Source organism: Sordaria macrospora, chromosome 7 (assembly GCF_033870435.1).
Source record: "Sordaria macrospora chromosome 7, complete sequence".
Classification (NCBI taxonomy): domain Eukaryota; kingdom Fungi; phylum Ascomycota; class Sordariomycetes; order Sordariales; family Sordariaceae; genus Sordaria; species Sordaria macrospora.
In genome coordinates this window covers 1,788,644-1,814,073 of record NC_089377.1, presented here as the reverse complement: position 1 = coordinate 1,814,073, position 25,430 = coordinate 1,788,644, and the positions used below count along the sequence as shown (strand labels likewise).

Sequence of the window (25,430 nt, the reverse complement as noted above, 5' to 3'; positions counted from 1 at the left end):
TTGTGCGCAGAGAGAACTCTAACACACGGTCATGGAAACACCGCTTGTTTCAGATGCTACACTAACACTCACTACCGATACATAGCAAGCACTGTCTCGTTAGTCGATTAGAACACCTCTTTGCACGATCTGGTGCAACAGCGGGGCAAGCCGCTATCGAGGGTTCAGCTGGGATGAACGCATTGGATTGTTTTCGGGACGCTGCAAATCGCCTGCAAGGGTTCACAGGGCAGTTGGGATTTTTCTTGATCTTACGAGTTTGGGTAGGTTGCGCCGCGGCCTGATTGTCTTTCCGTCCATGAATGAAACCCCCAACCTCTCTTCGCTGCTTCCGCCAACTTTCTTTTCCACGAACGAACGAGATAAACGGGCTTTTAGTTGATTCTGTGGCCATGTATTAACACATTTTGTGAGCGACTGGAACGCCACGCCCTTCATATCCTCGAAACTTGTCGCTCGTTCGTAGACAGTCACAACCATCGCCAACGGCAACTCGCTGTTACGTTCCTTGACGAGTCGCGGTCCGATTATCCACCTACCTGGCTCGTTATCCCAGAAGAGCCCATGAACCCTTCCTAGCTACGACAGTAACCACCATACCTAGATCCTACCATGGGCATCATTCATGAGAAGGCGCACTACGCCCTTGCTATCGCTCTCGTTGCCTTCCTGATACGCGCTTTTGTCCTTAGCCACTGGAACACCATCAGGAGGAACGGAGAGCGTCTAAAGTGAGCAGACTGGTCACAAATATTCCCTGCTTCACCTCACATCACGATTCTAACAGTATTGCAGAATACCGCCCAACACCTTACCTCTTGTGGGAAATGGTCTCCAGTTCCTTCAGTCCAGATGGAAACTCTTCAGTTGGTTCGACGCCTGCCAGCGCAAGTTTGGTTACGAGACAGTCGCTCTCTCTGTTCCCACCCTACCTCCTGGAGTGCTCATTCATGACCCTCGGAACTTGGACTTTGTGTTCAAGAATGAGGGAGTTTTTACCAAGGGCAATTTCGTCAAAGGCCGAACCTGGGATCTCTTTGGCAACGGCATCATCAACGCCGAGGGCGACTTTTGGAAAGTCCAAAGAAAAGCAGGTCTCAGCTTTCTCAACACCGCCAACTTGCGAGTTCTTACAGATGTCGCACTTCCCCAGTATCTCTCAGAAAGCATTGCCCAACTTAGGTCAAGCACCAATGGTACCGTGGTCGACCTACAGCATGTCTTCCATGAGATTACCACCAAACTGATGGGCAAGATGGCGTATAATGTGAGTGATCAAGCATGTTTGGTTTTGGAAAAAGCCCGTCAAGACTAACATATGTCCAGATGAAAATGCAAGCAGACGACGAGTTTACCGTATCATTTGACCACGCCTCAGGCGGCACTGCTGAGCGATTCCAGAATCCCCTGTGGTTTGTGACCGAAATCTTCCTGGGCGCAAAACTTCGAAAGTCCATTGCCGTCGTGAAGGACTTCGGGAGACGTATCGTCACCAAGGCCGTACAAGACCGCCAAAACCAAAATTCCCACGAAAAAGGGTTCGGGGAGGAAGAGGAAAAGCTTGATCAAATATCGGGCAGTCTTATCCAGTCCCTACTCGATGCCATCCAGGACGAGCAAATGGTAGCCGATGCTGCCTTAACCTACCTCTCTGCCGGCAGAGACACGACCGGTCAAGCCTTGACGTGGACCTTCTACCTCTTGATGAGACATCCCAGAGTCGTTGCCAAGATCCGCGAGGAAGCTGCGCAACTGCTGAAAGACAAGGACGTTGCGCTCGCCCAAGACCAGTTCGACTCCTCGCTTTTCAACCCCGTCACCATGCCCTACAGCATGGCGGTGTTCTACGAGGTCCTTCGTATCTATCCGCCTATCCCCTTTGAGATCAGACAGTGCAACGAAGACGTAACGCTTCCTGATGGCACCTTCCTCCCCAAGAGCTCGATCTTGGTATGGTGCTTGTGGGCAATGCAGCGATCAAAGCTCACATGGGGTGATGATGCCGACGAGTTCAAGCCAGAACGATTCCTTGACGGGAATAACAAGCTGATATCAAGGAACGCGTCCGAGTTTCCAGTCTTCTACGGCGGACCGAGGACATGTCTGGGAAGGAAGATGGCAGAAGCCATTGCTGCACAGGTCATCCCGACCATGGCCTGCCTGTTTGACTTCGTCCCTTCTAGCAACGAGGAAAGGACAAGCAAGACGAGTCTGACACTTCCTATGGAGGGCGGCCTACCCGTGACCGTTCAGACCAGGGCTGAGGAAGAGTGAGAGAACTGGGGTGCGTAGCTAAAATTCTGTTTTAGAGGACATAAAAGGCAGCGAGATGGCGCTAGTAGATAGGCGGCTTGAGCATTGTTTTATACCTTTATGATACCCATGACGAGTGGTTCATTTTTCACTCACATTGTTTTCTATAGTAGACATTTGTCATGTAACACCGTTACCCAGCCCAATGTGTCACACTCCGACGGAAGTCTATATCTTCACTCCGCTCATGTTACACCATACATCCAGGCCTTTGCTGCCTTGAATCCGGGGCCGATGCTGGCACGACATGTTTACATGGTCCTGTGCGTGGTGGCAGCTTGGCCGGATGGGAACAACGACAGAAGATGTCGTCCTAGAATTTCAAAGCCGGACTTGTCCTATTGCAGCATCCATGATTGTGCTTCACAGCAGATATTGATACCCTTCTCAATATCTACCTATCTAGCATCTCATCCTACCCACGAACTTACCATAGTCACGGTACGCGCTATGACTGGTGCCAAGTGCCGCGGCCACGAAGGTGTTATCAAGCTTGCGTACGGTATTTTCCCGTGGCGTGTTTCGGGGTGGTACAAACCCAACAATAGCCGCCAACATGGTAAGCCAGCCCCGGGCATAAACATCAAAACCTCAAGTCCTCCTACCATTTATCCTTGATGCGAAAACCAAATTGGGATAGCCTGCGGGTCCTTTTAAAAAGTGTGTACGCCTCCGGAACCTGAGAACCGAGAGACGAGGCAGCCCATGCCCGAATAGTAGAGGTTCCGACGGATCACCGCAGGGGTCACTAAAGTTAAAAAGACACGTTGATGGCTCCTAGATATAAAATGCAAAATGCCAGCAAACGAAAACAGGCGAGGGTCAGCTATTCTTGGGCTCACATGCTTACTTACCACTCAACCTTGAGCAAGTTCCATCTTTCTAAGGTTCTTCTCCCGAGATGACTTAGGGTTGAAACTACCTCAACGGTCATCTCACCAAATCTCGAACCGAATACCACCAGTCGTGATGCCAGCCATTGCTTTCGAAGACAATACGAAAGGCAAAGTCCGCCCTCCTCCAACCGATGAGCTCATAGTCCCAAGTCTATACCGCACCATGCGTTAAGTCAACCTCAGATAAGGCAGCTTTGACCTGCTGATCCCAACGGAGGCAGTCCCTTCCTCGCCTAGTCTCAAATCCCACGCAGAAAGGAAGGAGCACTTCGTTTGAAAAAGGTTTACGAGTACCTCACGGGACGAACTAAAGGACCATTCACTCCGACTCCCGGCGGTCCACTTTCTCTCTTTGTCTCGTCCCCCTCCGAGGAAGCTGCAATCACTTCACTCCAATTCTCTCGGTGAAGGGCAGGCTCTTTGATTGAAAATTTTCCCTTCCGATCCGTCTTTAAAAAGGCCCCGCGGTTTCCCTTTTGCAACTTGACCCAGTCTTTTTCCCAGTCTTCAACCACTACCGGGACCACTTCTTTCTCCTCACCTCCACGCCAACCCCCTCACCCGTCCTTCCTTTGCCTTATTCTGAACGTATCGCGACGAATCTCCCTGCCATTATTCAACAGCAGAACTACCATTCCAACAGCACCAGGACCACAGGTCACACTCGCAAAGATGGCCATTATTCAGTCCTTCCTCGAGATGACCAACTTTGCCAGTCCCCTCGCGCGGAATGTCTGGCCATGCATCATGGTCGCCTACGCGATACAGATTCTTGTCGCAATCCCGTCAGTCATCTACAAGTCCGACCGCTTCTTCGACGCCTCGGGACTGTCGACGTTCCTCATCGTCACCCTCCTCAGCCTCTACTTTCCTGCCATCAGGGCTATGTATGGGGCGGAAAACCTTGGTCAAGTTGCCGATACCATCAAGGAGGGTGTTGAGAAAGTCACCGGAACTGAGCCTGGATGGGGAGGCCTCTTGATGGCACCCTTCAAGAGATCCAGCATTGTTCAGGACATCGCTGCTGGCACCCCTCTCGCGATTGATTATAACTGGAGACAGCTTGCCCTGAGCGGTGCCGTTGTTATTTGGGCTGTGAGACGTAAGTGACTTTCGAGCTGAGAATAGTGACAAGAAACAGTGGCTATCCCCAACTTATCAACGAAGACACTCTGCTGATACTCGAACCACAACTTAGTGGGTGTTTATCTCTTCCGCCGTATCCTCCGCGAAGGTCATGACCACCGATTCACCAAGATCCGCATCAACCCGCGCCGCTACCTCAGGGCCTTTATCGGCCAGGCTACCTGGGTCACCTTTTGCATGCTGCCCATTATTGCCATCAACGCAATTCCCTCCGGCGTTCCTTCTGTTCAAGAGCCCAAGCTTGCGGACTTCTTCGGATTTGGGTTGTGGGTCGTCGGCTTCGTGCTGGAAGTCGTTGCCGACTACCAGAAGAGCAAGTGGCAGCAGGAGAAACAGGACAAGATTCACGACGAGAAGTTCCTGACCAGTGGCTTGTGGTCTGAGTGGTACGTCATTGACTTTTTACTCCCCCACCCACTTTCCCTGTTACTAATCCAAGTTTACCATAGCCAATTCCCAAACTACTTTGGCGAGTCCATGCTCTGGGTAGGCATCGCTACCGTTACTCTCAATATTCTTCTTCAGGGAGACGCTCGGAAGTCTCTGTCTGCCGCCAATTCCTCTCCTATGAGTATCATTTCAGTCGTGTTCTTCTGCACAGTCGGCCCTGCGTTTGTCACTTTTTTGATGCTGAAGGTCACTGGTGTGCCTTATGCTGAGAGGAAGTACAACAAGTTGTATGGCGAGGACAGGAAGTACAAGAAGTGGAAGACGGAGACACCCAAGTTCTTCCCTATTCCGTCTAAGTACTTCTGAACCTGATGTGGCTGGTAGGTCTTACACACAGTCCCGGTGGATCCCAGAGAGATCATTGACTGGGACCAGGGAGATGGTCGAGTCGAGGTACACTGTGCTTCACCTGAGAAGGAGTGAGGTCTGGGTGAATACGGAGGCTGGGGTAAAAGATACTCCATGTAGATAAAATCTCGAACTCTTCAACTGGAGCAAAGGACTATTTCGACCTCGGAGATGACGAATAGGTCAATAAGGAAGGGCGTATATACCTGGACTTTTGGAGCGTTCCTGTACTTAGCTTTTGCCTAACCAAAAACCATCTTGCCGTCGAAATGAACTTGAACAGTCGTTCCATTCTCTACGCTGGCAACTTCTTTCAAGACTTCTTGTAGAAAGGAGAAACAGTTCAACCGAGTTCAACCAAGTTCACACCCTGATAGTATTTATGCAAAAAGTTTTCTAGGATTCGTATATTCCTCTTCATGATCATGCATACATACCGCATCCGTCATTATCTACACTGCTTCATCTGCGTCAAATAACATCATCCACCACTTCCATACAATTTTGCCTCCACAACATCCATCAAATTCCACCACCTTCATCCCAAGATCCCCGTTTCGCTGTGTGTTTCCAAACACCCCAAAAAGCGTGGCTTTTTGTCCTCCGCCGGTTCACTGAGTGAACCCCAATTCTATGTGTGTAGTCCATCTATATGTTGACAGATCCCATCATTACAAAAACGCTGTTGATACGGTAAAAAGTCGATTGAGTCGTTTTTCGAAAACCCTCGGTGAGAAGTTGAAAAGAGAGAGAAAGGGGTATAATGCAGTGCAGGTTGTTTGAGAAGTACGAGAAACGCTTTTCCGTTGAGAGTAACAGAAGGCTGTTGGCATCCAAGGTTGAGATGCTTGCGCAGTTCTGGCCGCTTGTGTGTCCGTAGACCCGATCACCATCTGGCAAGCCCAGGGCGAGGTGGCTTAACGCCTGTTAAAGTTGAGGTATCGGCTCTGTGAAGATAAACCAGTCAGCAACATGCTCCTTGGCACATACACCTTGAGGTTAGAAACCAGAGTGGGAACAAAAAAAACTTACCGCCACAAACAAAATAATCAAGTTACTGCCAATAAAAGCCAAGAAAATGCCCAAGTCCCTCCACCTGTTATTGAAGGTGATGCCCAGCGGCTCGTAAAACTGATCACCCACTTTATACGCGCAATACTGGCACGCGCTGGTCGCGTTGTTGACCAAGTATCCCGCGCCTCCTCTGCTGAAGAAGGGTTCCATGTAGTCGCCGCAGGATTGTCCGTCCGGAGCAGAAAAGCTCTGGAGTTCGTAATCCTTGCAGATGACGGGTAATTCGTGGAGTTCGGTGACCACCATGCCGCTGATGAGGCGAGTAAAAGGGTTGAGCTCGTACAGCCACTTGCGCCAGAACTTGGGCATCTGCGGGGCCGGGATGGTGACGCCGCAGAAGAGGGCGAAGGTGATCATGATGAAGGGGTCGAACTGCGAGGAGATGAAGACGGTCGGGGTGAGAGCGGACAGGCACTGCGCCATGGTGACGGAGAAGACCTCGGTGATGAGCACCATGAAGAACTGGTAGCCCGCGCGGGAAGATTCGTGAGACAGGCCGGGCATGTAGTACACAAACACGAAGAAGATGACGGCGCAGAGGATGTTGTAGGGCATCTCGGCAATGACCATCGACGCCGCAAACGTGAAGGAGTTGTACATCTTGGACGACTGCTCGCGGAAGAAGATGGTGCGCTTGATGTGGTACATGACTTCGACCTGAGAGATGACGATGGCGGGGAGGACGGTGACCTGGAAGCAGACGAACACCTTGTACTGGAGCGATTCGCGAGACAAGTCAAGGTTGAGGAAGGTCAAGCCGGTGATGAGCGCGATCACGGCATGGGAGAAGACGCGGGTGAAGAGGTAATTGGGCGAGCGCCACAGGGCGAGGTTGGTACGGTGCGTGACGACCTTGAGCTGGTGCCAAAGGGGAGAAGCGTACTCGCGCTCCAGGTCGTGGTTGACTTGCTCGCCTGCGCTCTTGCGGGCTTCCTTCATCTGCAGGATGGTGTCCTTGACATTGGCGAGCTCAGGCGAGTCGGCCCAGATATCGGCCCAGTCACGGTTACCGATACGGGGAGAAGAGCCGGCGCCGATAGCTTCGAGCATGAACTCGGCAACGTTATCGGTCGCCTTGGGCTCGGCACCATGACGTCTGAGGTAGTCGCTCAACACGCAGGCATCGTTGCCGATGTCACCGAAGTAGACGCAGCGGCCGCCGGACTTGAGGAGAAGCAGACGGTCGAAGTTCTCGAATAGGGCAGCGTTGGGCTGGTGGATGGTGCAGAGAATGGCTTGGCCAGCGGCGGCAAGTTTCTTCAGGAAACGGACGATATTGAAGGCGCTCTGGCTATCAAGGCCTGAGGTAGGCTCATCCAGGAACAGGAGCAGTTGAGGGCGGGCGGCAAGCTCAACACCAATCGTGACTCGCTTTCGTTGTTCGACGGTCAAACCAGCCTCGGGGGAGCCCACAATGGCGTCGGCAAAGGTCTCCATTTCCAAGAGGGAGATGATCTCCTCAACGTAGGCATACTTCTCCTCCCGGGGGGTGTCGAAAGGCTGGCGAAGGTCGGCCGAGAACCGAAGGGCTTCGCGAACGGTCTGCGATGGGTCATGTACATCGAGCTGTTCGGCATAAGATGTGCTGCGCTGGAATTCCTTACCGGGCTTGATGCCATCAACGAGAATATCGCCACCAATAACGCCGATGTTCTTTCTCGCAGCAAGGACATCCAAAAGGGTAGTCTTACCGGCTCCCGAAGCGCCCATAAGGGCAGTGAGCTGGCCTGGCTTGACGTATCCGAAGACATCGTTGAGAAGGCGGCGAGTGCCACCGGGCACAGGGACGTCGTAGGTAAGGTTCTCCCAGGTAAGAATGCTCTCCGAGTTGATCTTAAGGTCCGAACCTTCGTGCTCCTTCCGGGCCTTGCGTCGGGCATCGCGCTTCTCTTTCAGTGCCGCGTTGAGTTTCTTACGCTCTGCGTTGGGCCGCTGGAAGACCTTGGCAAGACTGCCTCCGCCGCTGAAGTCCATGATCTCGCCTAGAACGACGTTCATGATAAGGAAGAAGATGATCAGTGCCATGACAATTCCCCAGTTTCTCCACAGATCGCTGGCGTTGTAGGAGAAGCCTTGCGAGATGTAATCCTTGCCGGAGATGAACTTGGTGCCGGGCGTCGAACCGGGAAGCGTGCAGACCTGGTGGTTGATGTCGGTGTACTCGGGACCAGCAGGAACCAAAGAGTCGTCGGTACAAGTCATATCAATCCTGGAAAACTCATTCTCCATCATCGAGCTGAACGATAAACCCAGAATATTGACCCAGTAGATCCACCTCAGCCAAACCTGTTCTGACTGATACTGGATCAGATAGCCAGATGTGGTGATGAAGAAGGTGATAGTGACGACCGCAAACTTGATGGCATAGTCGAAATCGGGACTCACGCATCCGATGATACGGAAAAAGAGAGTCATGCCAATGTTGCCGGACAGAACCATGAGATAGAAGATGAAGAAGGCGCCAGCAGTGCGGACCAGGTTCGTCATGAAGTAGACAATGATGGAGAACAACAGGATCTGGGACGCAGAGAAGACCTGATCGACGAAGATTTGAGCGAGCCAAAGAGCTGAAGGACGATGGAATGCATAACGCCTGTGGCGTTCGACAACACCTCGTCCAAGCATAGTTCCTGCCAACTCTGAGAAGGCCTGAAAAGCGTTGAACAGCAGAGAGATGAACATGAGACCACCCTTGCTGAACGCACTGGCGGAGGTTTTACCGAGGTTGAGATAGAGGGTACCGAGAACGATGGCAATCACGATACTCCTCAGCCACGAGAGGCCGAGGGCAAGGCGATCTTGCATCTTGAGAACGAACTGGCGCTTCATCAAAGCCCAGACCTGTTGATGGAATCCAACGGAGTAAGCCGACTTCTTGCCAGCGCCCTTTCGCTTCTGTTCCTTAACGGCGACCTGGAAATCCTCGTACTTATCCTTCTCCTCAACGAGTGACTGCTTGTAATCCGCCATCTCACGCTCCAGTTCCCGAGCAAACTTGGATTCGTTGAACGCCGCCTCCAGTGTTTCCGGACTGTGTGGTGCGTTCTCCGGCGAACGGCCCTCTTGGTACTCGCGCTCGAAGTCGTCGGTACAGCCAGTAACGTAATCGGGTGTGGTCTGTCGAGGACGCGGAGCGAAGCCCAGACTCTCAAAGTAACCCCTGGCTTCCGAAGTAGAGCCGAAGTAGACTTGACGTCCCTCATCAATAACCAAGACCTTATCGAAGAGCTTGTAGATGTTTTCCGAAGCCTGGTAGAGCGAAACGAAGGTGGTCGTCTTGTACAGATCCGTCTGGATACGGAGCGCCTTGGCGAAGTCGAGAGCGGTCGAAGCATCCAAACCACGGGTACTATTGTCCCAAGACAAAACACAAGCGTTGGTGATGAGCATTTCAGCGATGGAAACTCGCTTTCTTTCACCACCAGAGACACCACGTACGAAGGGGTTACCGACAATGGTGTGGCGAGTGTGCTCGATGTTGAACATCTTGAGAAGCATTGTGATGACCTTTTCCTTGAAATCCTGCTTGGAAATACCAGCGGGCAGCTTGCCGGGGATCTTGACGTCAAGAGCGAAGGCAAGAGTCTGCTCAACAGTAAGAGTGGGATGGTGCATATCCTCTTCCATGTTGTAGACAGCCTCGCCACGATACTGAAGAAACTCTTCAGAACTGAAGGCTCCATACTTGACATCACCAGTAACAGACGTGTATCCATCGCGCTGGTTGACAATGTTCTTGAGGAACGTGGTACATCCGGAGCCGGGCTTTCCAAGAACAAGAACCATCTCGCCAGGCTTGCAAACACCTCTGAAGTTATGCAGCAAGGTGGCCTCGGGCATCTTCTTGCCAAGACCCAACATGTTGACCACAGGACTGACGACATCGAAGAAGTCGATAAAGGCGTTGGGGAACGTCTTGACAAAGTTAGTGCTACTAGCAATACCCTTCACAGTCAAGTCGTCCCAGTAGACACCGATATGCTTGGGGCGGATGCCGGCTTCCCTCTCTGCCTCCAGATCGCCACGTAGCGCAGCCTCGAGGTCGAATTGCTCAGGCGCACTCTCGGATGAGGTTTCGGTATGCATCTGTCCCTTCTCGGCGTCTCCGTGGTGTGACTTGTTGGTATGGCTCTGAGTGCGACTCGCGCGAGACAACTCCCTTCGCAGCTCGCGGAAGTCATGCTCAGCCTGTTCGACAGAGATGCCGGAGATGGCGCGGCTGAGGCCATTGGGGTTGTTGCGGCGAGCCTCTTCACGAAGCTCCTCGATATCCTGAGTCCTTGAGGAGGCACTTGTGGATGGCGGTTCGGTTGGGTTGGGCCCTTCGATGCTGGGCCTCCGCCCAGCTGTGTTTGAGTCCATCTGGACTGTTGGAAAAGGACAATTCGGATATAACTGTTGCGTAGAAGAATCAGTTATTCTTGTAATGAAGCGAGGACCTTTGATTGTTACAGCTTCGGATTTCCCCTTGACTGGAAAGGGTAAGGGAAGGTCACTCACTGTTCTCGATGATGAAGATTACACTAGGTGGATGATGAGAATTAAGGGTTGAAAGCTCAAGGCAGTAGGAAAATATTGATGAGAAGGGATGGAAAGCCTTTGGTCCAAACCAAACGAGCGCAACCACAGGAGGTTGGTCGATCAAGGTATGGGCTGGAAGGGCTATGTGCCACACTCTTCGCCTGTCAGGACGATGACAAAGTGATGCAGAGAAGAGCAGGAACTGATTCCCGGCAACGGGAGAAGGGGGGGAAGCAAAGGAATAAATTTGGAAAAGGTCTTTTGGGCCAAAAGTGTTCTATCGAGTTGCTTCGGACCTGCCATGGACCGGCTAGACCCTTTTGGTCTGCAATGGCACATCCGGCACCATGTCGCCCATGTAACGGGCAAGGGTTTTTTTCTGCTACTGTGTTAGTTCGGCATCCTATATTTCTTTGCTGGTGACAAACCAACGGAGGGCCGGGGGAGCTTGGGGGGCAAAGGGGGATTGCAGTGTCATCGGCGCTTCTTGGCGACGGGGAGATCCAATCGACGTCGACTTGGTCAGGTACCAGCCGAACCAGATGCAAGCCAAGGGGACATTCTGCGGAAATACGTAAAGTCGTCGTAGCCCGTGTTCTTTAATTATGGTATTCCATTTTTCCTCCTTCGTTCTTTTGTGACGGGACAAGGTGACGATGGCGAGGACTGGATGTTTCCTCTCTGTCTGTGAAAATCTGTGTGAGGATGATTGAAATGTTCGATATCAAATCGGTTGGATCAACGGATCAACGCCTCCCGTCTTTGTCGTCCATTCCCGACCCGACCCTCTCATCGGAGGCTCCACCAACTCACACTAGTTGGGGCAGGTACATCTCCGACAACTACTGCGATTACAAATGGGAGGAGCACTCCAAATCTTCCAGCTGCAAACTCTGATTCTTTCACCGATAAAAAGAGGATTCGATGAAACCTAATCCATGTCAAGCGTAGGAGCTGGTTGGTCTGATGGAATCTCGGCATATCACCACCGCCTTTCTCTAGTCAACCAGTGTAAACATCCGGAGCCTTTTCCTTCAGGTACAGTACATATCGTGTATGGTACTTTCCCATTGCCTAGCTCCTCGTATCAGCGTGGAGACGATGGGGATCTCGTCAACCTTTTTGAAAAGACGGGGGGACTCCGGGGAGAATTGACGACGGATAGACAACAAAAAGAATGGAAATGAAGCCGGAAACAAAAGGTTCCAATTAAGCGCCAAGATATGGAATTGCCGTTCTGGGAGGCTGAGGACCGAATTGCAGTAAGCTAGGAACGTACCCTATCGCGCTACACAGCACATTGCACTGCAGTTGTCTGGTGGGCGACAAACAGCACAGCGGAAAAGAGGGGGCCGTTCCCCGACGCCTTTTCCCACTGTCGGATGTGGGGGACGGGGTCGCAAACATGACATGCCATTGGCCAATATCACATGGGATCCTTCCTTTGAACGGTGGTGGTCCCGAAACACCACCATGTGCTTCTCTCGTGTCCAGAGTGATACCATTTCCAGACACTCGTCTCCCGGCCGTCCAAAAGTGAAGGTTCCAGCAATGGTCACCTATTATCAGGAATGTCTGTTGCTCTGGAAGCTCAATGATGGGCAAACTCGAAGGAGTGAAAACCCGGAAGACGCAAGGGGTGACAAAGTGCAAGTCCAAGTCGTCGGCGAGTGACTCAAATGACCGCTCTTTCCCACCTTCTTTTTCTTTTGCTTGCTTGACCGTAAGGTATCGTGTCCCCTCCCAGGCCCCAGCTCCCCCTGCTGAATAATTCTACACCACAATGAATCATTATGATATCCTCTACATACCCGCACCCGCCCATCATGATCGTGTGGCCCAATTTGAACGAACCCCGCCCACAAAAAGAGATCTTTGACTGGAGCGGCTCCTCACTCACACACGTCGGCCATGCTACACATCCTCATGCATCTCAACAGCCATCTTTAATTGACCAAGATATAGTACATTACGTGCATTATATGTACAGGACGGCACGCGCAGCGGCCTTCGTCTTGCCTACCTCTGCACTACTTGCTTCCATTTCTGTGTCACTCACACGTACCTCCCGCCCGCATTTATCATGGCATATTCAACCTCTTTAATCCAGAGTTCAACCGTCGATATCATGCGCTACCTCCCACGCGCACAATATTCATTTCTCCAACCATTCGAATAAGGTTTGTTCACACCCTACTCTGGTTCTCTTTTTCCCGTCCAATTTTTTTCTTTTCTTTTCACTCCCAGATGTGAAATCCAACTGCGAGCTGGGGATAGGATCAGCGGGCCTAGTCCCCCCCCTGTGGAGACACCCAACTTTGTGTCCCTGTCTTGGCTTCTCAATGGTTAAATGTCGTTATCCGAAGTTCTGCCTTAAATGGTCCTGCCGTGACCGGTATTGATATTTGTTTGTTCCTCCTGGATTACAAATACGAAATGGATCGGAGTTGCTTTGGTTCACTCAGTTTTGACCGTCTTTTTTTTTTTTTTTTTCTCCCCAGGCCTCTCTTCTCTTATCTCCAAGTTCTCGTCCATCTTCTACTTAGCGCCGGTATCGTACTATGCGTGTGCATGGGGCTGGGGGTCATGGCGGTTGCGGTCAAGCAAGTGAAATCGATATCAAGACTTGAGACGTGAAGATCTCGAGCTCTCACCGTATATCAAATCATGTTGCTTCAGTCAACGAAGCCTGCCTGCTATACCGGCCAGCCATCTCTCCATCAAATCCACAACCAGCAAGAGAGCATTATCCCAAAATAATTAAACCCCCTCCTTCCTGCCTTCAGCGAAAAGGTAAGTATGTAACAACTTTGCACTGTACTATTCTTATGTCGCAACAGAAGAGGAGCATGCAATTTCGCGACGATTGCCGTTACCGTTCGGGAAGGGAAGGGAGGCGCCCCAGCCAGCCAGCCAGCCAGCCAGCCTTTTGTAACACCGAACCCGTCATTCATGCACGCACTGCACACCCATAGTTGATGAAGTAGTGACGGCAGCCAGCCTATCGTCCACCCGTTATCGCTTCGTGTTTCATGGAATCGTGGAGATCCAGTGGTTCCGTTTCGGCCCCCCACTCGGAACGACCCGGTGGGCCGGCGGCTGATAAGCTCCGACTTTTTGCGGGTCTTTTACGGCCCCTTACGGCCCCGCACGGAGGCGGGGAATAGGGTGGGGTTTCTGCCGACCGTCCCTCCGGAACGGAATGGAGTTGACGGGCCCGCCGATGTTTATCGGGACCACGAGTCCACGACATAACTTCAGTCGACGAAGCACCAGGTGTTGAAGCATGCCCTGGGCATGTAACCCTCAAATACGAGGTTGTAGTCAGACAAGTTTAAGGTTTGGTTTGTGATTGTGCCTTGTGCAATTATTTTTCCATGTGTACGGAATCGTGCAGTCGGTGTCTTCCAGCTGTCATCGTGATAGAGGTATGGGCGGTTTGGTCACAAAGTTGGAGCGTTAAGTCACTCACTCACTCACACCTGGCATAAACAACCCCTTTGATACAGTACCGTGACGAACCACCAACAAACCACCGGTACGGGAGCCGGGCCCGAATATGAATGGGTAAGGGACGTGAACTCTGCCTCTCACGTACCTACCCTTAACACATTGGTCGAAGAGTTAAGCACTTTCCCGATTTCGAAGGTTCTGGCCAGTTCAAGATATGTTTCTATGTTGAACAACGCGGTTCTTTTCCCTCGGTTCTTTCTCGCTTTTGATTCTCACATGCTTGCTGAAGGGACAGAGGGTGGAGGTGGAATACAAGCCGATTAGGTCAGGCCATACCGTCGGTGTCGCATACGAACGGTAGGTTTATCAAATTTCTGGAAATGTATGAGCATTTGACTCAAGGGCAACTTTTGCTGGCCTTACTAACCTCGGGCTTGATGTTTTAATAATACACCAAGAAATTGCTCTCCAAAACCTGACGATGTCGAACCAAAGTATCTGGTGTTTACAAGACATTGGTAATGATCCGCCTCAATGGCTTCCGGATCATCTGTGAAGGCGCAATCCAAGACGCAATCACAATCCGAGGTCATTAAAGAAACGAGTGAAATGCCAATCCAACGGCCGATAGAGGTGGGACGAGATATTGGCGGGAGTGCCCCAAATATAAAGCAGGTAAGGTGCTGGTCGTTTCTGCATGGGTGGTTTTTTCTCATGCCCCTGGCTAGATTGTGATGGACCTAAAGACCGCCACAACAAGCTGCTTGGGAACTCACTAAGTAGGAGAATTTCATGCTGTCCGTGTCCGTGTATTAGTGAGGTGAGAAGATGAAGATGAAGGATGTAAAAAATTGCGTTATGAACTGACTGGTATACCATGTGAGGAAACAACCAATATTGTGCCCCTCCTGTCTTTCTCTATAATCGGCATGCAATGATCATTGGAAATGATGCGTACCACGTCCCGAGTCCGCTCTGGAAAAAAAGGAAAAAAAAAAAAAAGTCAACCTTGATATAAAAACAGCCCCAACCCAACCAAAAGAACCGCTCTTGCAAGCTAGGGATAGTAACCGATTCCTAAACCCGTCCATCCGTCCTCATGACCAACCAACATGACTTAGAGAGAATCAGAAGGGGGGAGAAAATGCCAGCATAAAGTTGGGTATGATACCACCAATCAATGCCAGGTTTAGAGGGAGACGTGACAAAAAAAATGTGATTGACAGCCCGTTGTCCAGTTGCTTGCGCACACAATCCCTTACTCCATACCTACAAAACCCGTTCCTCCTTTTCCATATTCAGCCAAACCCAAGTCCCATTCTTCCAACCTAACCCCAATCCTCAAAGCTCCGACTCACCCCCATTCTGTTCGACCGCCATCGGACTCCCATTCTGCTTTTGCCTCCTAGGGGGCCCCCGCCGCCTTGACGCTGTCCTGCTGCTCACCCCCATGGTCTCGTCCTCGTCATCCGACCCTTGTTGTTCCGCATAGCGACGAGCCTCGTCCAGCACACTCAGGTCGTCAGGCTTGCTGCGCAACCACTGCATGCGCGGCCCAGAGCGCGCCACCTCCGACACCTTGAAACCGTAGATCTTGGGGTGGTAGATCTTGCCCCGGCCCAGCCCCGGGGCTATGTTGCGCGCGTACATGCCGTTGATGACGGTGGTGTCGTCAGAGCCGGATCTTGTGAGGTTGCTGACGCTCTCGGCGCCCGTCTTGGTCAGGTCGTATTCGGGGAAGGTCATGAGGAAGAGCGCGCCAAAGGTGCGGCCGAAGAAGGCGCCGTCGACCGTCTGGAAGCGGCTGTTTGGTGGCACGTAGACGTCCAGGCACGACGGGCAGAACAGCTTGACCGTGTCTTCGCCGGGTGTGTCGGAGAGGCCGACGGGCAGCGTCCGGGTCTGGTTGCAGTTTGTGCGCGGGCAGATGCCGAAGTGGCCTAGCTCGTATTTTTCCGACATTTGCTGGATGCCGGCGCGCGAGCAAATGAAACGCTGATGGATCAGGCCGTACAGCATCTCGGCCGAGGACTCGATCACAGAGAGGTCGCTCGCGATGCGGCTGTGGTGTCTCCTTTCGCCATGGGGCTTGTTAATCCCGTCGCCACCGGACATGTCTTCCTCATCCTCCTCGTCTTCCTCCTCCTCGTCATCATCGTCCTCGGGCTCGACATCAAGGATCATCTAGTCAGGTGGAAACCGCAATGGTTAGCTGTGCCGAAGTCGGACAAGAAGGTTCCAGAATAGGCATACCTCGAGAGCCTCCTTGTACATGGCGACCTGGGTCTGTAGGCCGGTAAGGTTGAAGTCATCTTCGATGAATTCCTCCGACACTTCGGCAAAATACTCGTGTCCCAGTAGGGAGCAGAAGGATGCGATCCAAGACTCTGGCACGCCCGACGAGCTCGACATGGTGGAATTGGGATATGGAAGCGGCCACGAAAAAGATTCGAGTGTTTGGTGCCGGAGTATGGGTTCGATGAGGCTGCTGGTACCTCTATCGGGCGTTATCTGATGAGTGCGATTCGAAAGGCGCGAGGCGATTTTGGTGTAGCTCGTGTCCGTTTTGGGGCCGACGCTCTCTGCGATGCTGGATGGGGGGAGGGGGGGTTTCAATTCTTTATTGCGTAAACATGACCGAGCGCATAGGATGGCGCAAACAGATGGACAAAAGGACAGACAGATCTGCTAGGCGCTTTCAATGATTGTCTTGGTGTTGCAGCGAGGGAGGTGGTTGGTGGTTTCTGTGCTGCCTTGTCGGAGTTTGCGCTAACGGAGGCTGTCGACTCGATGGCTGTGTTTCTTCCTTGTCGTCCACTTGCCTTTTGGGTTGCTCGAGTTGAAGCCCGCCCTCATTTCGTGCTACAGGGAAGCCCACTGGTGGGCGCCTGGTCTGTGCGGCCTCCCGTCTTTCCAGTCTGGGCCCTCCCAATTCTCCTCTTTCAACCCTTGCCGCAGGGAGCAGCCCCGCGCCAAGCCCCATACGTAGTGGGATGCCTGAATTTTCCGCCTTCTCACATAACCCTGCCTCGCCTGCCACATGCGCGCGCAGCCGGGTGCGTCTGAACCTAGCCGCTTATCTTATCAAAGGGCCCACTTGGTGATGTTCGAGAAAGGTACGTACCTTCTCTGTCCGTCTCATCGGTCGATCAACTGGGAGAACTTCCACTTGCGAATGTGACCTGGTTGGTTTTCTGTCATGTCTTTCTTCTCTGTTTACTTGTAATGTTTCTTGGAGGAAAGCCACTCCCCAGTTCAAGGCCAACACGGCTGTTTGAGTCACGGTCGGCGAGGCACCTTTGGCAACCGGCCTTCATCTTCACCAACCATCGTCATGCCAGGAGGGGTCTCAAAACAGTCGTAGAGGCGGTTGCGCCAGTTAGCATAGAGGACTTTAGAAGAGATGCATTTCATGCTCAAAAGCCTCTTCTCATACGACCAAGCTCGATACTCTTTACTGACCAGCAAAATGATACCGCCGATACCGAAACCAGCACTTCTTCGACGTCGCCAACTTTACCCGCCCTAACTAAATGGTTCACCACCTCTTCGACCTCGGGAAAGGCCTCCTTAACTCCTTACCTGGACAACTTCCGGTCTACCATTCTCCCCTATGAACTCTCCAACCCAAACTCAGCCCAGGTCTTGGATTTCATATCCTGGCTTGAGTCCTCCTCAACAGCGACATCCAGCGACTTAAACCCCGACTCCTACTCCGACTCAGACTCCCAATCCCGTCTTGTCCTAGCCCACCTCCTAAAAACCTACATCTCCCACCACCCCTCTTCCCCATCACCAGAGTCCGAGTTCCTAATCCTGGATCTCCCCCTGCACCTCATCCTCCTCGCCCACCAATACAACTCCTCCCTCTCCTCCCCCTCTCCCCCTTTCAACTCCACCGCACCTTCCCATGATCGTAAACCCCTAACAAACCTCTACATAGCCCAAGCCCCTCTCTCCCACATCCCTTCTCCCCTGCAATCCGACCTCCCCACCCCTCTTCTGGTGTCCCACGCCGGCAAAGGCGACATCTACTCCTCCAGCATCTGGCTCGGTTTACAGCCGACCTACACGCCGTGGCATCGAGACCCGAACCCGAACCTATTCTGCCAGCTATGCGGGACGAAGACGCTTCGGCTGATGCCGCCCAAGAGGGGCGAGGCGCTGTTTCGGGGGGTCATGGCTTCGTTGCTGGCGGCTGGGAACCCGAGGATGAGGGGGGATGAGATGATGAAGGGTGAGCAGAGGAGGGTTTTGGAGAGGGCTGTTTGGGGTGGTACTGGAAGAACTGGAAGAACTGGTCCTGGCGGTCCTGACGGCGGGACGAAGGGACAGGGCCAGGAGCAGGAGCAGCAAGGGCTGGGGCAGGGTTATGCTGATGAGATGATGTACGAGGTGACGGTGCGGGCGGGGGACATGTTGTTTATGCCGCTTGGGTGGTGGCATAGTGTTAAAAGCGAGGAGGGCGGCGAGGAAGGGGGGATTAATGGGAGTGTGAATTGGTGGTTTCGGTAGTCTACGGCAGATGGGAACCACCACCACGACGGATCGAGTCAAAGATACCTCTACCATGTGGGCGAGAGAAGGAGCCATGGGACAGAGTCACTCAAAAAGAACAGCGGGGTATGATGGAGGATAATGGGCGTCTCGGGCGGATTTAGAGAGCATGGAGCATCTCGGCTCCCGACCGACCGACCGACCGACCGACCACATGGCTTACAGGGCATACCTCATCGATTGGACAACAGCACACTGGAAAACAGGACGGACAGGCTAATACGGGAGGCTCCGGATGGCACCGGTGTTATCGCGTACTGTGCTCCAAGCAGTTACTCTGTGGAGAATTGAAGTCAGACAACAATGTAGTTGAGTTGACTTCATGCGTAACCTCTATGAACGTATCGCGGTAAATGTCTGGACGGGACTAATCGACGTAATGCCAAATTCCTTTAGCCCCACTGTTGGTCGACAATGTTTTAAGTATGACGGCGACGTCTCATACGGCCGGTTGTCGGAGAACAAAGTTTTTTTTTTTTTAAAAAAAAAACAAAAAAAAAAACTAAAATTTTTTTTGGGAGGGCATCAGCAAGCGCCACGTACAAGGCGCATTCACTTGTGATGTTGGATCATCCTTCTTGCTCAAACATTGCTTTCACCGTCATTATGCGTCAAGACAATGATGCCTGTCAACAGCTTTGCATGTTGAGAAGTTCGTTCATTACTTATTTAAATACTAAAGAAACGCCAACAATGAAAACCCCAATCACAAAGCCAGTCATAAAAGTGTCATGAAAACAGCCACACCGAAAGCCAACACCTTGCTGGCATAGCTAGACATACGACAAGCGAGTCATCAACCGGTCATTTTCCTCCCTTCCGCCTCGGGCCATCCTTTTACTGGGGAATCTTCTCGGCAGTTCCAGGGTACGCTCCATGAGCAATAGGTTGCTGGTTAGACTCGGTCGCAACGGCATCAGAAGGGGCACCGCCGGGCACCTGGTCGTTGGGCTTGCCCTCCTGACCGGCCTTCTCGGCACCGAAGACCTTGTCGAGACCAGCAGCCTTGTATGAGCTGCCGCCGGCCTCCTCCTTCTTCAGCTCAGCCAGGCGCCTGGCCTCGTTGTGGATGTCCTGCACCTGCTTGGCGCCGGTGTTGTAGAATTCGACAATCTTCTTGGCGCCGGGAGCCTCCAGGGCCTTCTCAAAATACGATGAGAGACCGCTGAACAGGGAGTTAGCCCGCGCAGTGATGCCGTAGCTCTGGTCGGCCGTCTTGGCCCGGTCGGTAGCGTGGTACTTCTGGTCGAGGTTCTGGATCGTCGACAGGAAGCGCTGAGAAACGCCGTGCTTCTCATCGAGGGCGATGGCAGTCTTCAGGCCGCTGTCGGCAACGAGGTAGCCGTTGGCCAGGTACTCGGCAAGGACGCGCGAGCGGGGCTTCTCCTCCTGTGTGATCTCGTCGGTGTCGCGGTCGGCGTCGGACTTGTGGTGGACGTCATCGCCGGAATCAGCGTGCTCTCCGGAAGCAGAGGTGACCGAGAGCTCCTGCTCGCCGAGCTTGGTGTGGTCGAGGAGAAGAGCAGTGCGGGCAGCAGTCTCCTTCTCGAAGGTCACGGAGGCGGACTTGGTCTCGCCTTCGGTGGTGACTTCGAGGGAGCTGATCTTGCCGCTGATTCAGGTTCATTTGTTAGCTTGTATTCATGTCATCCTTCTTTCTGTCGCATGCGAAGCTTACCAGAAGCTGAAGAAGGCACGGATGTCCTTATCCTCGGTCTTGGCACCGATGTTCTTGACGTAGACTGTAGACATGGTTGCAGTTGTTTATGCGTGTGTGTGTGTGTGGTTTGGTGGGTATTGAGAACTGTTATGGTCAAAGTGTTTGATGTTGTTTGTTTGGTTGGCAATGGGGAGAGATTATAAGTAGGGCCAAGAACAGAAGCAAAAGTTGGGAGGAGATCGATGCCGAGTGGTCTTATGTACAAAGGGTTCGTCAGATGATGGACAACGCTTGCCCAATGTGTAAAAAGTACAGGGCAATGGACTTGACTGGTTCACGACAAACCTAGCTTGGGGAATGTCACAGGCTGGAGCGAGGGAGAATGTGGGAGAAGCCATGGGCGGAAGGAGGGGTACACGACGACCAGGCATGTCGTCATCGCATGATCGAGGGGCCATCCAGGGTGGCTGTGCGAAGAAAGGGAACACCATGAAAGTCGCTTGTAGCGGGCCAGAGCGGGCCAGAAGGTGCCAAGCTCCAATGCCAAGACACGTCAGGAAGTTAAACAGCAGGGGCAAAGGGTCCCCTTCCTCCAGTTCCAGCTGGAGATTGTAGGATGGAAGTGACGACGGTGTTTGAGCAGGCTGCCTCCGTCTCCGTTCAGTTTGGGATGAAATTGCACATCGCTATGTTATGGTATGTGAAGGTGGCTTCTTGGAGTGTCTTTGCTGACTTTCATTCTAGGTACGGAGGTAGTTTGTAGCACGGGCAAAGTGGATGCATCCTATGTCCACAGCACAGCGCCTTAATTGAAGCGTATGATCCCTACGTCGTCCCAATGTCCCCAAGACATAACGTCACTGGCAGGACCTCAGGTGCCAAAATGATAGGAGCTTGCACCCCACAACGTCGACGCCGATGTCGACAATACCGTAGGTCAGCATGGGCAATTTGAGATTGTAGCAAGGTTCGTGATGGGCACAAGTGCATAGAACAAGTAATTGATTATCGGATCATCCGTGCTCTATTTGTTGTTGTTCAAATCGACCAATTGGCCAATCTTCAACAAGCTGCTACGTCGCTTCTCGCGGCAGCATCGGTTTCCCAATCCCAAGAAAAGATTCCCAACGCCAAATCATGAATCATTGTATCCCATTAAGCTTCCCATGTGCTCTTTACTTTGACTCCTCAGGCTTGCTCGTCTTGGCGAACTTTCTCTCGACCTCGTCGTCTAGGGGACCCTTGGGGTTGGATGTGAGGTTCTGGAAGCCATGTTAGTTACAGCTGAGAGAGAGCTGTGCACAAACGTCAAAAGGCTCGGGGTCGTACCTCGAGACCAGACTTGTTGATCTGTTCCTTGTTGGAAGCGTCGTCGACTCCGGTACCGGAACCAGCAACAGCGCTTTGCTGCTTGCCAGTCTGGCGCTCGGGAGGGGGGGACTGGCCGCGCTCAGGTCCTTCGGAAGGCATGATGGATGGTTTTTGGGGGAGTTGTGTTAAAGAGGTTGTGTTTACACGCTATTGTTAAACGGTTAGTAACCCGTTACGAGGGACTGGCTCGATCAAACCACACAAAGTAGACTCACGTATTGTGTTGATGTTGGTTGTTGGATGGAAAGTTCACAGGTTGTGTTAATGCAGTGAGAGACTTCACGGGTTCCTGAGGAAAAGAAAGAAGACGATTTATATGTACCCTACTTACCTGCCACGTCCATTCGAGAGAACCCCGCTCTTGACATCAGCAATCGGTACCTTTCCCGGTACCTCGCATATCGAGATGCCGTTTTGTCCATCCTGCTGTGGTTTTGCGGCAGGTCCGTCCCATGTCATTGATAATCACTATGTTCCTTCCGTCATTGTTGGCACTGGCGAGCCATTACATCATTGGGAGCTGAGTGGGTCCAGGCAACAGAGCCTCTTGCCGGCCGGCAAAAAGGCGGGGAAGCTCTCAGTTCATCGCATCTTCGGCAGGCATGGCCGCTGTTTCATAGGGGTGACTGCCCCACCAATGATTTCCATCAGGTGAGGTGGTGCCGTTGAAGCTCACCGGCTCCGGCGATCCACTGAACAACCAACCGTCCACTGACTGCAACAACACGGTCACGATCACGCCTACATGTTCGCTTCATCAACTCGAAACAAACTACGAGAGCAGTCGCCCGACACTCCATCCCACAGCCACCAATCTTGCGGTTTTGCCAATTTTCAAAAATTGACCCGTGCGTATCTTGTTTCATGCCCCTTTTATCTGGTTGACGCTGGAGCCCAGGCCGTCGCAAGTCGCAAGTCCCAATCTCGCAACATCAAACAGTGCCAAATCCGAAATCAACAAATTTTGGAATTCTTATTGAGGCGGTAAAGGCTTTGTCTCTGCCTATACCCTTCATTTTGTTTTCTTCGGTGTTGCCGGAAGAAGGGTGCTAGTGGTTGAGAATATAAGACTTTGGAGATCCATCCGACTTACACCAGTTCCGGTTACCCTTTGATATCAGACTCATTGCGTTCACTTCAGTTGTTGGCCGATACCCACCATCCGCCATCCGCCATCCGCCATCCGCCATCCCGTCTGTTCAAATCCAGGCTCTCTGTGTCGTATCCTGCTCTAAACCCCTCCTCGATACGGATTAGCATTATCATGTCCTCGCAAACAGTTCCTCAAACAGCATCCTCGCAAACGGCTTCGCAAAGCCAAACAGGCTCCGAAGCAGCTTCACAGCAAATGGCCCCCCCTCCAGTACCCAACTCGCCCGCTCTGAACATCCTTCCTTCAAACCAGCCCGCCGTCAACAACGCTGTATCCTCACCTCCGTTGCCTTCTCCTCACTACCTTCCTGCCAGCATCCCCATGAAAGACAACGCAGGCGTTGATAGTGGTCTGGGACCAACACGACATCCTCGTCCTCTTACCGCCGCTGATCTGCATTTGCAACTGGAGAAGGAACAAGAGGCAGTTGTATGTTTGACCCTTCCTCCAATAACTCCGATACTCGGTAGCTAACGGTTCTTGCGTGGGTGCAGGTTAACCGCCTCAGCCGCGAACTCAGCATGCTCCGCGCTGCCCAGAACGCATCCGTTGTCTCGAATGCATCGGTAATCTCGAACGCATCCTCGGCTTCAGCTAGCGCCTCAGGTGCTGAGTCGGTACCCATTGGCGACGCGTATGTTGGATCCGGTGCTCCAGGACTGTCCCATCACCGTGTTAGCATGCACCATCGTACATCTTCTAGCGCCAGCACGCGCAGCCTCACAGCCAACGCCGGTTCTGTCTCAGCATCACTGGCCGGTATCTCTTCGCCTGCCCCGATCCGTCCGACCCAACCTCTCCCCATAGGCGGTACCAGCTTAAGCAGGCAAAATAGTGCTGCTTCCAGACGGAGTCAGGCAGGCTCGCCATCCTCGGCTCACTTCATGGGCAACTACTCGGGCGCTCTTCCAACGCATAGTTTCACGCCCTCGTCGAACCCCAGTGATCCCTCCACAGTCAACTATTTTGCCCATCGTATGTCCGGCGCATATCATTCAATGGCTGCAACTTCCGGATCGGTCCCAGCCAGTGAGCATTCCCCGGCTATCTTGCCAGGAACCCCTCGCTTTGAGGAGACCGCCTTCTATCGTGGCGAACTTGAGAATGTGAAGAGAGAGAATGAGGCGCTGAAACGACGAGTCCGGGAGTTGGAACGCATGGTCCGCGAGCGACGGGCTAGTGATGCTAGCCGCGCAAGCCAAGGCGGCGCAGGCTCACTAGCACCGCGGACCCGGAGCGATAGTACTAGTACCACTGCCAGCGTTAGTGTTACAGCTAGTACTGCTGCCACCGGCGGTGTCAGCATTGCTGCGCCGAGAGATGCTGATTCTACGGCAAGAACGGAGCGACCGAGAATAGTCAGCGCAATCAGCAGCGTCGCGGTTGGTGTGCCGGAGGACGAAGTGAGGGTTGGCGAGAGTGCCGCTAGCTCAGGCCTTAGAGATCATGAGAGAGGAAGAAAGCAGGACAAGGGCCCAGGCGCAGAGGGACAGGCACAGGCTTAGTTCGAGGCAGTGATGAACTAACATTCAGATGTTGGCTCGGTGATGTCCATGAGACAACAGCAAGAATGGTTCGGTAACAGAATTGGTCTACCATCATAAACAAGACCGAGAAGGCGTCAAGGCCGATAAGAGCAAGGCCAGATGCTCTGGGAGTGGCATATAGCGGAGTTTGGGATGGGTGCTTTGACGGGATCTTGCCAATACGTTTTCTAATCAACTGTCAACTTTACGGTTTAACTTCGGCGCATGGTCAGGTACATAGCTTACAGGCAAAGGGGCGTTTCAGTCTGGAGGAATAGATGCTGTAAGTAAACCTGATAGTTGTTGTTATCCAATCTTATTGTAATCCGTTAGTCCCCGCATACGCCGAGACGCTCTTTCTTCTTCGTTGACTGCAAGAGGAACATTTGGGCAACTATGCACACGGTCTCAACTTCCAGGGGTGTACGTACATTATTGATCATACCGTCAAGAAATAGCTGGGCATCTTCGCTTCAACTCGAGCCCAACCTAAGTGTCCTTCCTTCCGATGGAACATTACAAGACATGGGACCCCACAGGAAAACTTACCTTACGGCTCTTCTCTTCTTCCTCCACTACACCTGTTCATCAACTACCCCAACTTCATTTCACACCAGCCTTCTCGCTATGAGCCTTGAGCAGGACGAATTGACGCATTCCTGTGCCTTCTGTCAGCAGTTCGTGATAGACCACAGCGAAGAAAATGGGGGACTCTCAGCGACCCGTCGTCAGATGCTAGACCGGTTCCTTCTCCATGCGGGAGTCGAGGGGCCTGACGTGTCGCATCCCGAAGAATATGAAGAAGTGCGTTCAAAACTGCGGACGGACCTAACAAATATCATCTTGTTTGATGTTGCCCCAAAGGATCTTCGGTCACCGGCTGCGAAAGACTGCAGTCTCGCAAAAGAACTGGACCGAGCCTTGAAAGCTCGAGAAGATAAATATGCCTTCAACCCTTCGCC

At 52.5% G+C, this 25,430-nt stretch overlaps 8 protein-coding genes across 8 annotated transcripts; 4 read left to right on the top strand and 4 right to left on the bottom strand.

The window, feature by feature from the left end:
- Positions 1-261: 261 nt before the first annotated feature.
- Positions 262-2,603, top strand: SMAC4_00697 (uncharacterized protein). Its single transcript, XM_003349761.2, has 3 exons — positions 262-731; positions 796-1,267; positions 1,327-2,603. Exons 1-3 carry the CDS (start codon positions 613-615, stop codon positions 2,272-2,274), a joined length of 1,539 nt encoding a protein of 512 aa, XP_003349809.1. The 5' UTR covers positions 262-612; the 3' UTR covers positions 2,275-2,603.
- A 119-nt stretch (positions 2,604-2,722) lies between these two features.
- SMAC4_00698 (uncharacterized protein) lies at positions 2,723-5,548 on the top strand. Its single transcript, XM_003349762.2, has 3 exons — positions 2,723-4,311; positions 4,408-4,741; positions 4,805-5,548. Exons 1-3 carry the CDS (start codon positions 3,882-3,884, stop codon positions 5,109-5,111), a joined length of 1,071 nt encoding a protein of 356 aa, XP_003349810.1. The 5' UTR covers positions 2,723-3,881; the 3' UTR covers positions 5,112-5,548.
- Positions 5,549-6,152: 604 nt separating this feature from the next.
- SMAC4_00699 (uncharacterized protein) lies at positions 6,153-10,978 on the bottom strand (the record flags this gene model as incomplete). Its single annotated transcript, XM_066089477.1, has 2 exons — positions 10,728-10,978; positions 6,153-10,622 (listed from the first exon to the last, which is right to left on the bottom strand). Exon 2 carries the CDS (start codon positions 10,587-10,589, stop codon positions 6,153-6,155), a length of 4,437 nt encoding a protein of 1,478 aa, XP_065947737.1. The 5' UTR covers positions 10,590-10,622; positions 10,728-10,978.
- A 4,012-nt stretch (positions 10,979-14,990) lies between these two features.
- SMAC4_00700 (uncharacterized protein) lies at positions 14,991-17,145 on the bottom strand. The gene is made up of 2 exons (XM_003349764.2): positions 16,455-17,145; positions 14,991-16,385 (listed from the first exon to the last, which is right to left on the bottom strand). The coding sequence occupies exons 1-2, from the start codon at positions 16,611-16,613 to the stop codon at positions 15,543-15,545; spliced, it is 1,002 nt and encodes a 333-aa protein (XP_003349812.1). The 5' UTR covers positions 16,614-17,145; the 3' UTR covers positions 14,991-15,542.
- Positions 17,146-17,426: 281 nt separating this feature from the next.
- SMAC4_00701 (uncharacterized protein) lies at positions 17,427-18,716 on the top strand (the record flags this gene model as incomplete). Its single annotated transcript, XM_003349765.1, has 1 exon — positions 17,427-18,716. One exon carries the CDS (start codon positions 17,427-17,429, stop codon positions 18,714-18,716), a length of 1,290 nt encoding a protein of 429 aa, XP_003349813.1.
- A 646-nt stretch (positions 18,717-19,362) lies between these two features.
- Positions 19,363-20,624, bottom strand: SMAC4_00702 (uncharacterized protein). The gene is made up of 2 exons (XM_003349766.2): positions 20,437-20,624; positions 19,363-20,370 (listed from the first exon to the last, which is right to left on the bottom strand). The coding sequence occupies exons 1-2, from the start codon at positions 20,508-20,510 to the stop codon at positions 19,596-19,598; spliced, it is 849 nt and encodes a 282-aa protein (XP_003349814.1). The 5' UTR covers positions 20,511-20,624; the 3' UTR covers positions 19,363-19,595.
- A 299-nt stretch (positions 20,625-20,923) lies between these two features.
- Positions 20,924-22,287, bottom strand: SMAC4_00703 (uncharacterized protein). Its single transcript, XM_003349767.2, has 3 exons — positions 22,005-22,287; positions 21,748-21,936; positions 20,924-21,680 (listed from the first exon to the last, which is right to left on the bottom strand). Exons 2-3 carry the CDS (start codon positions 21,886-21,888, stop codon positions 21,594-21,596), a joined length of 228 nt encoding a protein of 75 aa, XP_003349815.1. The 5' UTR covers positions 21,889-21,936; positions 22,005-22,287; the 3' UTR covers positions 20,924-21,593.
- A 60-nt stretch (positions 22,288-22,347) lies between these two features.
- SMAC4_00704 (uncharacterized protein) lies at positions 22,348-24,953 on the top strand. The gene is made up of 2 exons (XM_003349768.2): positions 22,348-23,371; positions 23,437-24,953. The coding sequence occupies exons 1-2, from the start codon at positions 23,054-23,056 to the stop codon at positions 24,445-24,447; spliced, it is 1,329 nt and encodes a 442-aa protein (XP_003349816.1). The 5' UTR covers positions 22,348-23,053; the 3' UTR covers positions 24,448-24,953.
- Positions 24,954-25,430: the final 477 nt, after the last annotated feature.